General features: G+C 51.6%; 5 protein-coding genes across 5 annotated transcripts; all 5 read right to left on the reverse strand.

Annotated features, from left to right (window-relative positions):
• Positions 1 to 8: 8 nt before the first annotated feature.
• On the reverse strand, positions 9 to 431 carry BDV17DRAFT_294781 (uncharacterized protein; the record flags this gene model as incomplete). Its single annotated transcript, XM_073762921.1, has 1 exon — positions 9 to 431. The coding sequence occupies one exon, from the start codon at positions 429 to 431 to the stop codon at positions 9 to 11; it is 423 nt and encodes a 140-aa protein (XP_073611928.1).
• Positions 432 to 567: 136 nt separating this feature from the next.
• Positions 568 to 1563, reverse strand: BDV17DRAFT_272838 (PQ-loop repeat-containing protein). The gene is made up of 3 exons (XM_073758945.1): positions 1519 to 1563; positions 1213 to 1467; positions 568 to 1168 (listed from the first exon to the last, which is right to left on the reverse strand). Exons 1-3 carry the CDS (start codon positions 1539 to 1541, stop codon positions 613 to 615), a joined length of 834 nt encoding a protein of 277 aa, XP_073611929.1. The 5' UTR covers positions 1542 to 1563; the 3' UTR covers positions 568 to 612.
• Positions 1564 to 3121: 1558 nt separating this feature from the next.
• Positions 3122 to 3965, reverse strand: BDV17DRAFT_284188 (uncharacterized protein; the record flags this gene model as incomplete). The annotated part of the gene is made up of 3 exons (XM_073760493.1): positions 3122 to 3335; positions 3396 to 3467; positions 3535 to 3965. 3 exons carry the CDS (start codon positions 3963 to 3965, stop codon positions 3122 to 3124), a joined length of 717 nt encoding a protein of 238 aa, XP_073611930.1.
• A 384-nt stretch (positions 3966 to 4349) lies between these two features.
• Positions 4350 to 8381, reverse strand: BDV17DRAFT_272840 (DDB1/RSE1 family protein). Its single transcript, XM_073758946.1, has 5 exons — positions 8033 to 8381; positions 7273 to 7931; positions 5317 to 7220; positions 4825 to 5268; positions 4350 to 4742 (listed from the first exon to the last, which is right to left on the reverse strand). Exons 1-5 carry the CDS (start codon positions 8125 to 8127, stop codon positions 4443 to 4445), a joined length of 3402 nt encoding a protein of 1133 aa, XP_073611931.1. The 5' UTR covers positions 8128 to 8381; the 3' UTR covers positions 4350 to 4442.
• Positions 8382 to 8477: 96 nt separating this feature from the next.
• cprA (NADPH--hemoprotein reductase cprA) lies at positions 8478 to 10948 on the reverse strand (the record flags this gene model as incomplete). The annotated part of the gene is made up of 2 exons (XM_073764078.1): positions 8478 to 9095; positions 9158 to 10948. The coding sequence occupies 2 exons, from the start codon at positions 10946 to 10948 to the stop codon at positions 8799 to 8801; spliced, it is 2088 nt and encodes a 695-aa protein (XP_073611932.1). The 3' UTR covers positions 8478 to 8798.
• Positions 10949 to 12880: the final 1932 nt, after the last annotated feature.

A 12880-nucleotide genomic window follows, 5' to 3' on the forward strand; every position in this document is an offset into this window, starting at 1 on the left:
AGAGCTTCCTAGTCTTCCCATTCAGGCACTGGTGGATAAGCAGCCATAGACTGAATCGCCCGTTTGTAGTGTTGGTCCATCCGAGTCAGCTCATCCTCGGGTTGTCCGTCGTTCTCCCAATCGTCACCGCCAGAGGGACACCAGCATCTCTCATGGGACAGAGAGGGCATCCAACCGCGAACAGTCAGATCGCGGACCGACAAGAGAGCCGAATAGGCACGGAGGGCCGATTCCCAATGCTGAATATCCACGGCAAGTCTATGCCGAGCCACCACGTTGATTTGGATGCGCAGGAAGGGGTATTTACCGCCGACAGCATAGCACCGTCGATTGGCGAGGACAAGGCTGTATAGGTTAAAAGGAAAATCGATGGCGATAAGCTCGCATATTTGCTCGAGTATCTCAGTAGGGAGGTCACCGAGGGGTGGCATGGCGGAGATGTGTTCTTGAAGGAAGAATGAAATCGGGAAGGTGCCAGCTGCCAAGCGCTTCCCCTCATCCTTGTCCCTTGTCCATCTCTGATTCTATGGAGTGTGCTCTGATGAGACCATTCACAAACAATTGACGAGCATCAAGTACAACTACTCAAATACAACTATCGAAGAATGACAGTTACACTTCATTCCGCAACAAAGGCTCTCTTTCCTCGTCAGATGTCCGCAAGCCACTCTTGGTCCTCTGGCGAAACCCAAGCCTCAGGATGTTCGCCTGTCCGATTCCAAAAACTGCGTTGTCGACAACTGCCCACCCGACCGTCTCATACCAGTATCCCAGGAAATCCTCCGGCGGGGTAGCAATATATGGATACGGCACCCGGTAAATCCAGGAGATCGCGACAAGGGGAAACACTACAGCTTGAACCGCCAGTCCCACCAGACTCAGAGAGGTGCATGATGATTGTGGTGACTGATTGAGGACCGCGATGTCCTGGGCATATGCGGCTACGAACATGAGCCAGCTGACCGCGTAACTCACATACGATTTGTGGAGGTTGAGTAGAATTCCAGAAAGCCACCCGTCATACGCATCATCATTGTCCTGCGCGAGGATTATTGCGTAGCTGACAGAGGGTACCACTGAGATGAAGAGGAATGCCATATAAATTCCCACAGCGAGGCGCTTGTTCTCGGTACTGCAGTCAGACGGAAACCAAAGACACATTGCAAAGCTGAGAATTAGTCTAGGAAGTCAGCTGATTGGGGCAAGCCTTACTATATGATGAACAGTATCCAGACAAGCATATTCTGGCACAGATTCAGCCAGTCCTCTACTGATATTGGGTCATTTATGAACACATCCCCTTTGTGACCGGGAATCACGAGAAATACAAAGTTGATGGTAAAATGTTCTGTCGCGCTGATAAGATTAATCAGGACATATATGAGTGAGATTCCAGAGCAATTCTGTCGCGCCCAGAGGAGGCGGAGCTGGGGGGTGAATGATATAAATGTCAGAGCGAGCAAAATGCTGGGGCGGTTAGTATTAATGCACATGTACAGTCGGATTTAGGCACCGCACCTCTGGATCGAGACAAGGACCATAGCGGCACTTTGCTGAGGCTGTTTGAATTTCTCGAAGAGGGGGGTGATGTGAACGATACGAAGGTATGAGACCACGTGATCTCTAACGGCTTGGCCGCTCGCCGACTTAACCCCTGAGAACTCGAACCCTCATTGTATCTACTATTAATCGTCTAGTGAGTATGGAGAGCCCATCATTAAAAGGCATCCGTTCCTTAGTAGGCTACGTACGTGTAGCTGATACAGCTGAGGTTGACATAAAACGGCAAGGCATGATAAAAGCCCAGGCCGCGGGCAAAGGTTAGGACTGCAGCAATCGTCGCTGGAACTCTTCATCTCAAGCGCACCTTTTAGTGTTACGACATCACGCCAGCACAGGCGAAGTAAGAGACGTCGATATTGACAGCGAGGATAAAAGTGCGTGTGCTCCCGCAGGGCCTATCATTGTGGGCAGAGTGTAAGGGAAAACTTCACTTCGACTATTAAGCCAGACAAAGACCTAGGTTTTGCGCACTCTCTTAAGTCGAATTACCGTGAGAAATTGGTTATTGGAGAGCAGTATGAGCTGGTTTGGCCGGCGGAGAGATTAGTTACTGGGACTGGGGATCGGAGAAGGAACTCTGGGGAAAGGAGTTAACTCCAAGGGGAAACGGCGAGAAAATTATACTGCAGGGAGGCGCGAGTGAGCTCTTCACTGCGGGGGAGACTTATAAAAGAGAGCCCCCTCCTCCCAACGCCGCCTCTTACCCCGGCGGATCGAGTGTGAGTGACCTTTGCTTTCCGGTATATGACCTTGAGCTCATTAGATGACATACCCCCGGGGCACCCATACTGAGCGTCGTGACCTCAATTGACGGGCCCCTAGAGGTTCCAAAAGTCGACGGACTCAGCGCTCTGGATGTCAGGACGAAGATCACCTACCATGGCGTCTCTGATAACGCGCAAGCGAGACCTATCATCTTCTACACCTACGCCATAACGGATGTAGACAGCTTAACATGGAGTGTGGAGCTTCTTCGGCGGCAAACCGATGAATGGGAGGAACTAAATACTGAAACGTTCCATTGTCTATTTGGCAATGAAGACGCCCCTAATTACCAGGTAAACATCGCGGAGAATTTGCAATTTGTTACTCTGCGACCGGGTGAAACCTGGGAGACCATCTTCAGTGACACCAACTACCTCAGTAGCTTCAATGATGAGTTCCCAGAAGACATCGCTACGGGAGACTTGCTGTGGGTTCGATTCAATGGATGTGTTGTGAATTGGTGGGATTGAGGCAGTGCTGAGGAGCATGCCGACACTGTTTTGACTATATCTCCCCTCGGAACACGCGTCCTATATCCCAAGAATAATGGGGGACGACCGAAGCTAGTGGTTCCAGAGACGAGTGATGTCGAATTGAAGGTTATCGAGTAGCCTAAGTCACATGGGAAGACTACAATTATGATCGCAGTGGCTCGAGTTATCTGACGGGCGTACCCAGTACGAACAGGCTATTTAACACGGGAAATTTAACTAGCTATATACATTGACGAGGTCAAACTCCTCTGAACACGCGACTGACGACAACCCTATCGTCTGGTGCAGGCTTATTATCACTACTGCTGCATAGGCGGAAGCGTGATGCTCTCGATGGTCCAAACCTTTCCACCCTCACTCGAGCTCAACCCCTCGTACGTGGCGCTTCCAGCCGAAGCAATAGTGTCGCCAAAGGTCTCATCCGCCGAAGCCAGAGTGATTTCAGTGTTGAGATACTTCTGTGTCTCGGGTGTGCCGGTGCAGTCCTCGTTGCACTCAGTGCCGGTGCCGTATCTGCCAATTTTTCAGCTACTAATTCATCTCTTTCATTCGCCACATATTGGAGGTACTCACCCGGTCATATACGGCCCAGACTGCGAGGAATAAGTCGAGAGAACTTCGCCCGTCTGCGCGTTGCTCACAGTTCTAGAGCAAGTCAGCAAACCGAACGAACCCAGCAATTCTCATTCCAAAGAAACGGAAGAAAACATACTGCATCCAGGTATCCTGATCATCCTGCAACACATACTCAATCTTAACCTGATCATCCCCCTTCACAACGCCCGGCTCCCCATCCAACTGCCCAAAGCTTCCAAACACACTAGCTCTAACACACCACTCTCCACTACCAGCCCCGCACCAGTCATTACTCTCCCAGCTCTCAAGCGTAGACAGAATAAGGTCGCCCGTGCCATTGGACATACCCGGCCACAGAAACAGAACGCCATTCTGCGTTGCAGGCGCCGCGCCGGGGATGAGTGTTGTTACGGCCTTTGTGATTGTTGACTTTGTGGGGCCCAGCGAGACGCTCCCACCCCAGGTGTCTTCGCGTTTGGTTTTGGTGAATGCACTGCTGAGGGGGTCTGTGGGGGTTGAGAGGCCGAGGGCGGGGAGGAAGAGGGTTGCGAGCATGGAGGACTTCATTTTGGTGGTGGTTGGTTCTAGATGTTTGAAAGATAAAGAGTAGGCACAATGAGTGGTGATGGCTTCGTTTCTGTTCGATGCCTGCTCAACGAAGACAACCCCAGACTTATTATATGCCTAGTCCCTACTCAGAATTACCTAGTCATATCCCTCCCTCAGGGGCATATACTCTCCCATAACCCGCCCATACGTTCATCTATCCGAGAAACCAGCCTGTCTCAAGTTAAGTTCCCAACTCCTGCGGGCTCCGGCAATGAAACAGCCCTACGCCCCCTGGTCGACGGGCCTTCTCCACACTTGACACATTGGCACAAACAAGCTCGTGGATTACGTTAATATCCAGGCTAACTAACAGACTCATATTAACTAGTTATTCGTTCTGTATGCATGCATAAACATCATCACATATATAAGCTAAGCTAAATAGGTCTAGATAGAACAGACAGCACCATATCACGAGGCACAAATCAAATCAAATCAATGCAACCTCCTCAAAGCCTCAACCAACCCCTTAACCTCCTCAACATCCCTTCCATGCAAATCCACAATCTCCTTCTGCAGCGCAGGCTCACACGTCAAAAACCGCTCGATCAGCTCGCCGTCTACGAACCGGAACGGCTCGGTAGCCTGCCTCGTCATGGTGCGCAGCGCGCGAAACTCATTGAACGAGATCCCGCCGAGTGAGTCGACGCGCGTGGCCATTGTTGCTTGTAGGCGCATGAGGAAGTCTTGGTATTCGGGGGTTATGCTTGCGAAGAGGTAGATTGAGCCTTCGACCTGTTTGGTGAGGTGGGGTGGTGAGCTTGGTTTCTTGTATTGAGGGGGAGGATGGGAGGGGAGAAGATGAAGGGGGCCGTACTGTTCCGAGGAACGCCCTGGGTACAACTGTTGCACTAGGGAGTTGTTGGATATTCACGGGACGAATCCGATTAACCATTTCACCTAGCGAGATCTCGCCCGTGACCTCTAGTCTTCGACGGTCGTCCTCTTCGACACCCGCGCGATTGCGGCGGAGAACAATAAGGTTCCCCTCGGCGTCACTCTCAAGGTAATTGTCTGGTGCGATGGAGATGACGCCGGTGCCCCAGACGGTTTGGAAATGGCGGGCGACTTCGACGAGTTTGTCAGCGGTGCCGTTTTCGCCTTCGTGGAATTCGACGATGCAGACGCTCTTCATGAGGTCTGAGATGGCAATTACGTTGTCGGTGACTGTTACGTCGACGGGGGCTGTGGATGTCCGGTAGGCAGCGAGTCGTTCGAGTTGGAGACGGCCATTTTTGTGGATTGGTTTAAATACGACGACCTGAAATGGTTAGATTTATGAAAGTGGCATTCTGTAAGAGGAACGTACCGTCTTCACAAGGGCAGCTACAATTTTATTGCCCATCATTGCTAGCGCACGGCATGCGCCTTTTGTAGGGTGCTCGGCGACTTTGGCGAGCTTCCTCCCGTTATCGACCTCAAAGATGCGAATGAATCCTTTCGGGTTGAATCCTCGAATGTTTTCGTCTTCCTCATTCAGGGACGCGCTTCCAACAATGAATCTGTCCTTGGCATCTCCGTCTTTGCTATCTGGTGACTCGGCTCTAATCACGCTTTCCACGATCTCATCTTTCTCAAAGTCAAAAGCATCGAGACGTCTGAAGAGGATCTCATCTGCCAGCACAAATTGGCTATTCACAATCTCCTCTCCGTTCTCCAATTTTCGTTCAATTGTGCCCATGCCAAATGCCTTTTCTGAAGGCGAGTATGCGACGCGTCGGACGGTGGCCTTGATTGGGAGGGTCTGAATCTGCGTAGTCCTCTCCTTGTCAACCAAGCCGATTTTCAGTTCATGCGCTGTAGCCGCTGCGATCGACTCTGGATATGCCTCCGAGTTGAAGTGGCATATCCGCGATGCGCCTTCCGAGTTGACGGCCGAGTAGATAATGCGGCCCTCGGATCCATAGATCAAACTAGGGTTTTCACACGTAGCAAAGACATTGTATAGCCCGTTGCCTCGAGGTAGTTTCTTAAAGGCTGGCTGCTCAGAACCCAGTATGAGTTTGTTCGTCCCAGTCAGGGAGTGGTCGCTAGGGTCGTAGTTGTATGTTATCACGCTTCCATCCGCCATGGAGATAAACAGCGTCGGCGGGTTCTCCGCCAATACTCTGGCAACGAGCACAGATCGCGGGAACGCCTCACCAGCAGGCCCAAGAGATGTTGTGACGACGTCGGACAGGTCTTGCAGCCTCAACACCGAGACTTTCGCCAACTGAGGGAACCCAACGATACAAACTTCGGCCGGGGACGAGGGTAGTGTAACGCCAGAAATCTGATTGTCGGCGCCAAAGTCTTTTTCAGTGATAACCTGGACGTCTGACCGAATATCGAGCACAGTCACATGCTCGCCGCCCACGACGAGAACCATCGAGTCGTCGTTTGCGGAAGCTGCGGTTATGATGAGCTGATTTGGTGGTGTCCACTCGAAGACGGTCATTCCGCCTTCAACATCTGCGATGAGAGCCCTCCGCTCAGTGACTTGCAATATACGACCGCCTGGTAGATTCGCCGCGAGCAGGGTGTTCTCCGAGAGGCTCAGCCCCAGGAAGCTTTCCAACTCCTCTACCTCCCCGTCGGGGCTGAAACGGAAAACTCTTGTCTCATTCACAAACGTCACAAGCAGCGTATCCAGGAATTCACCTTTCGACTTGACTTGGAGACCCCACAAATCTGTAATGTGCTCCATGTCACCCAAGACACCCAACTCCTCCATCCCAACGCCACTACGCACACTTCTGAGAGTCCCATCATCAAACGCTCCTGAGCCGGTGACTATTCGAGCCTGGCCTGACGAGAATTCGTGCGTCTGACTTTCGCTCGTCCGGTTCCCGAGGTCCATTATCGTGAAGTCTAAAATTGGCGCAATGTTGGACAAGGTCTGGATCACCTCAAACGATTTTTCACCGATTCGTAGAACTTGAGAGTCGCCTTGGTGTGATCCCACAAATACCACTCCACCACCAAGATACACCAGAACTGAGGCTCGAGATGTGTTGCCGAGTTTGTGCAATTCCCAGCGGGCCACCTCAGAGCCCTCAAGCATGAGCATCAAGAGATATAGCCTCCCATAATCATCCGCTATCAGCCACCTCTGGCTATCGACCTGTTCCCAAGCCACGAAAATGGTCGCTTCTTCGAGAGACTGTGCAATTATCTCATTGTTATCGGCGTCGACGTATTTGATGGAGGTTTCCCCCAAGATAATAAGCCCACCTACAGCGTTCGTCAGCATAACGGAACCCAAGACAGGCCAAAAACGACTCACCCAGCGGAGCAGGAACGGGGATAAGATGGGAAGCCCCCAAATCCAGTTCTTGCGTATAGTCCGCAAAATGTGTAAACTCCGATTCAGCACCCGCCCCGGAGCTGTATTTCAACTCCCGCACCTTCAGCTTGACCTTCTTCTGGTTATCCTCATACAACAGCGCCAAGCGCGGAGAGCCTGTCTGCACGTGCAGAAAAGCCGAAGAGCGCACAAAAAGCTCATCGATCCGAGTAATAACCGGCTCGCCCAGCTCCCCAACCTTCGGCGCATCAGGACCGGTAGGCAGAGTGACCGGTCTCCCTCTCCTCTTTCCAGGTAATTGCACAATCGGTATAACCACAATCATGCCATCGTATATCTCCAGCGTCATGAATCGGCCACTTGGGTCAATCATGCACCGGCTCCCCGTTTGTGCCTCGCGAGACGACGGATCCGCGATATCGACATATTCTCTCTCTGTTTGAACTTGTCCGTTTGCGCTATCCCAAGAAAGTGTAAAATATGAGTAGCGGTCCGTCCCGACGAAGAGGTGGTCTGTCGGCGAGTTCGCGGGTGCGGGAAGGCATGCGAGCATCGTCACCCTGGCATATATTGAGCATGACGTGACGAGGACAAGCCCCTCTGTTGTAACGGAGTAGAACTCCAATTGATTTGCTTTACTGCATAAGGAGAATTGAGAAGTCAGCAAAGTGTTTTTGAAATCTATTCCGCAATCGTAGGGCCGAGCTCGTCATTCAGTGGGGGAGCTCGAGGTACGCACGCAACTACCAGAGTCTCTTCCTCCGCATTCATAAAATGCAGCTTCAATGCATGGCGAATGCTGCTCGCACGGTGAATTGGCACGATGTATGACATCTTGCTGTGATAATGGCGTCGGGTTCGGTCGTTGGAGGGTGAGAATGCGTTCGTTCCAAGGCGACCTGCGGGGAATGGAGCACGGCGTTATCTCAGGAACAGGACAAGAGTAGTGCGTGGCATGGGAATCTCGCGGTCTCAAGGAACCAGGTACATCTGCATACACTCGTGGTTAGGTGATGCTGTGGTGGGGGTGCAGTGAGGTGAAGCTGGAAAGCTGGGGTAGATTGGTCTCGAGGCATGCGGAAGTTCCCTCGGCGGGCGCGTTTATCTTGCAGAAATCTGATGACACTCTCCCAGTCTTAACTCCGCGTCAGCCCGCTCTACGGCCTATCATCACTATTTGACAATTATTTCGGAGTTGAATCGTTGAGTTGATTTATGATTTATCTAAGAATAACTGCCCTTTCTCGAAAGATTAATAAGGATACTCGACTCCGAAACCTGAGTTGCAATCATAGAGACATTCTGTCCCTTACAGCATTCGTCATCCGTCTATCTCATCCATGTAAGGTCAAACTCCTTTTGTGGTCGACCGTTAAGGAAACAAAGCACTAGGCATACAAATTCACGCCAAGATAACCAAGAAACCCGAGTATATGTGCAAATATTAGCAAAGGGTTAGAAATAAGAAAGTCATGGCATAAGAATGGTAATGCGACAAAAGCAAATCATGACCAGACATCCTCCTGGTAGCTGCCACTGCTCCTCATGTGCTTGACCATCTCCTCACCCTTCTCAGCGGGCAGACCGCGCTGCTTAGCGATGATCTGGCCAAGCACAAGGTTGACCTCACGAGCCATGTTTGCGGCATCACCGCAAACGTAGAAGGTCGCCTTCTGCTTCAGCAAGTCACTGACAAGCTCCGCATTTTCTTGGAGTCTGTGTTGAACATAGACCTTTTGCGATGATTCACGGGAGAATGCGGTGATGAGCTTGAAGTTCTCACCAAGCTGTTCCTGGAAATCCTGTAACAACGTATCGCAGTTAGAAACGTCGACTATAAGTGAGTCATGGAGCGAATACATACCTTGAATTCATCCTTGTAGAGGAAGTCCTCATCCTGCTTGCGGCAACCAAAGAACAAAACAGTCGGGCCGACCTTCTCACCCTTGGCGGCCAGAGCGGCACGTTCCTGGATGAACCCACGGAAAGGAGCAACACCAGTACCGGGACCAACCATGATAATAGGTCTCGAAGGATCCGAAGGCAGCTTGAAGTTGGAGTGGCGGACGTGGACTGGTACGTGAATTCCATCATACTTGTTGCGAGGGCCGGTAATGGCGTAGGTCTGGCCATGTGGGTCGGGCGAAGGGTCACCGTTTTGCTTCTGCTTGAGGGCAAGGAGGTAGTTTGTAGTCACACCCTTGACGACGTGGGTAGCACCAGGCACGCGAACAGATTCCACAACGGCGGTAATACTGATCTTGTCCTTCTGGACAAGGGACGAGGAGGAAATCGAGTAGTAACGAGGCTGGATCTTGTTCAGACCCTCAATGAGCAAAGAGAACGGAACGTTGGTGAAAGGCTTGGAAGTGATGCTCTGCAAGGCCTGCGCGATGGTGTAGCATTGGTTGGTGATTTTCTCGTGGAAATAGTCCTTGTCGCTACCCAAACGCACAATCTCCGCCTTTATCTCCTCATCAGGAGCAAAAGCAGCCAAAGTCGAGACGAATTGACGAGAAACCGGAGCACAGACTTCCATGTAGTAGCGAACGGCGGCATCATACGTGGTAGGCGTCGGAATTGGTACCTTGGCTGTCACATCAATGCCCTTAACATTGATAACCGAGTGGCGCTTCTCTTCAAGACCAAACACGGCGAGGAAGCGATCGACTTCTGCGCCTGCGTTGGTGGGCCAAATTGCAATGTGATCACCAGTCTGGTAAGAGAGGTTGCTTCCAGCGATGCTAATTTCCATGTGCAAGCAGTTGCGGTCTTTGACAGTGAACAGCTCGCGAGATTCAACAATTGGTGCGATGTAAGGGTTGTGCGCAGAGAAGGGGCCCTTGGCGTTACCTTCGAGATGGCCCTTGGTAGGCTCACCAAGGTAAACAGTGTCGTCTTCCGGAGACAAAGTCTCGTCTTCCGAGACGCTGAAAACAGGCTCGTAGGATGCGTCGCGCTCTTGCAAGCCCATAGCCTCGGAGAGCGCAGTCCACATAGGTTCTTTCCATGCCAAAAAGTCCTCTTCCATTGTACCAGCACCATCGTCACCCTCTCCTGCAGATCCGATCCGTTGCGCGCCGAGCATCGTAAAAGCGGTATCCACTTGACGAACCATGGCGTTGTAGTGCTCGTAGGTGTTGTTACCCAGTCCGAAGGCGACATACTTGAGAGAAGACAGGGGCTTGTCGTCGGCGGAGCCGCCACCCTCAAAGCTAACATCCTCGCTGGTGATGAACTGATAGAATTCGACAGCGTTATCAGTAGGCTCACCCTCTCCGTAAGTGGCCAAAACGAAGAACGCAACCTTGTCGTCGGGGAAGCTGTCCAAGTTCTCGTAGTCGTATTCCTCAAGGTCGGCCACCATGGTCTTGAGGCCGAATCGCTGGGATCCTTCCTTCGCCAGTCTAGAAGCGTAGTCCTCTGCCGTTCCGGTCTGTGATCCATAAAAGATAACGCAGTTCTTGCCAGTTTCGTCCATTTTCTCAATGATATTCCTAGATTTGCCCGCTTTGGCCGCTCCGTTCATCGCGGGTCCGGAAGAAGCATAGGGATCCTTAGCGACAGCCCAGAGGGTGCCCTTGGTAAAGTAGGCAATGCTACCAGCCAAGAGCACCGCCAGGACGACCACATCAAGAGTATCAAGTTGTGCCATGTCGAAGATCGTCGATTGAGGGGTGGATAGCCGCTGGTTGCTCGACTAACCGCTCGAGATAACGGGCGGAAGGGGAGACAAGCGACTCCTGATCACTGGACTGGGCCAGGCTTGGCTTAAATACGGCGCCCGAATCCAATGCCGCTGAAGCAAAGAAGGAGGGGAGAATGAGAGAAAGAAAAGCGAGGGAGACGAGCCCAAGAAAGAAAAGGACACGCAGGAGCAAAGAAGCGGAGAGAAAGTCGGAGTGCAGGTGGTATCCGTGGTGTGATTCCCGCCTTAGTGAGTCCCCATAAGACGACTCGGAAGACGGAAAGTGAACGTGAAAGCGATAATGGGGGGCAGAATTGTGGTCCCTGAGGCAGAAACCACTCTTAAGAAGGAAGAGTGAGTGGGAAGGGCCGTGGCCGCGCAGCAGAGTGCGTGTGCTTAGCGCTCTCGGACAGACGAGTGTCCGACAATCGGGCTGTATAGTTTATGCAAGTCTGCCTGCAGATCTGGGATAAGACAAACAGGTTCAGAATAATCGTAACTCGCACACCGATCGCAGTTTCAGGTCTGACTGTCGTCTATATATGTAAGCGACCGCCGGGCTGGGGTTTGGCTTCGGAAGAGAACGTCGGGCTTCCCGCTGGTAAACTGGTGGTGGCGGCGACCCGACAGCTGGCATCGAAGCCATTCGAGAGCGTTGAGGAGTCCTCGACTTAGAAATGGAGGCATGATTCTGGGGCTTCGTTATGGGGAAATCTCCCGAACGGGCTGCCGAGCAGTGTTCCTAGCCGAATTCCGCCTTTGACCCTCCCAGGTACAACGCCTGGTCGACCAGGGTTCGAGTTTGCCGCAATGGTTCCATTTCTCGTGGTCGAGCATTATTTGGGGAATTGCTGCTCAAGCCAGGGTTCCCCTGGGCGTAAGACCCATGGACTTGGTTACTTCAAGGTTGTGTCAGAAGTAACTGTGTAGAATGTGGCACGCATGATCGCGGCCCTGATGTTGTTAATCGTTGCCGGCATGCGGTCCTGACTTCTAACATTCGAGGAGATAGCGAACCAGGGCAGCTTTTCCCCAGCATTGTCGCAAAGCCAGCTCTTCGTGCTATCCGGGAGCCTCTATTCCGCTCTTGCGTCTCTGTGCTTGTGTGCGAGGACGCAATGTGGCGGGATTTCTCGCTGGGTCAGGGCAGAACGGATTCATTCCGCACAACACCTCTAGCACCCCTTGTATGGAACAGCATTCATAGTACGCCAGAGATAGTGTAATACTGGGTAGAGTATGCCTATCCTTGCTATATATTGGACTTGGTTTCGGATACCTTCGTTGCGTCTCTCTGAGGTTTTCTGCGTTGTCTCGGCGTCAGAAGTATATATTGGAGCATCAGAGCAATAGCAGCCGCAACCTCAAACGTGTATCCCGCACTCGACCAAACACATTGGATGAAAATCCCCTACAAAACATTCGCATATCCTCAATGGAATCTCTACGCTGCATCTCGTATAATTGGATTCCATCTAAGATTTCACTTCCCCCCAGGGCAACTGAAGGCAATTCCTTGAAGGCCAATTGCATAGCATCCGAGACCACCAAGCTGCTCTGAAATCAGTGTGATGAGCAGCCAATAATGAAATTCTAGTGATCGTGCTCATATTGCTGACTGCCCTCATTTTCAGAGAGATCTGCTGTGTACCCTTAGGTTCCGAGCCTCGCTGGTTGAGTAACGACGACCATAAGCCACGGTTGGACATTCAACCTGACCTCGATAAAGACCAGTCTCTCGGTTTCAATGTGAACCCGACAATCAATAGACTTTGACTTAGTTATAGTATGTCGTCGAGGTTCGAATCCTCAATCCTTGTATGCGAATAATTCGTCAACCCTGCATTTAGATGGAGAGATGATTGGGATCTGTTATGTAGGACATATTTGTGGGACCAC

This window comes from Aspergillus undulatus (assembly GCF_047715775.1).
Source record: "Aspergillus undulatus strain CBS 261.88 unplaced genomic scaffold BDV17scaffold_58, whole genome shotgun sequence".
NCBI classification, from domain to species: domain Eukaryota; kingdom Fungi; phylum Ascomycota; class Eurotiomycetes; order Eurotiales; family Aspergillaceae; genus Aspergillus; species Aspergillus undulatus.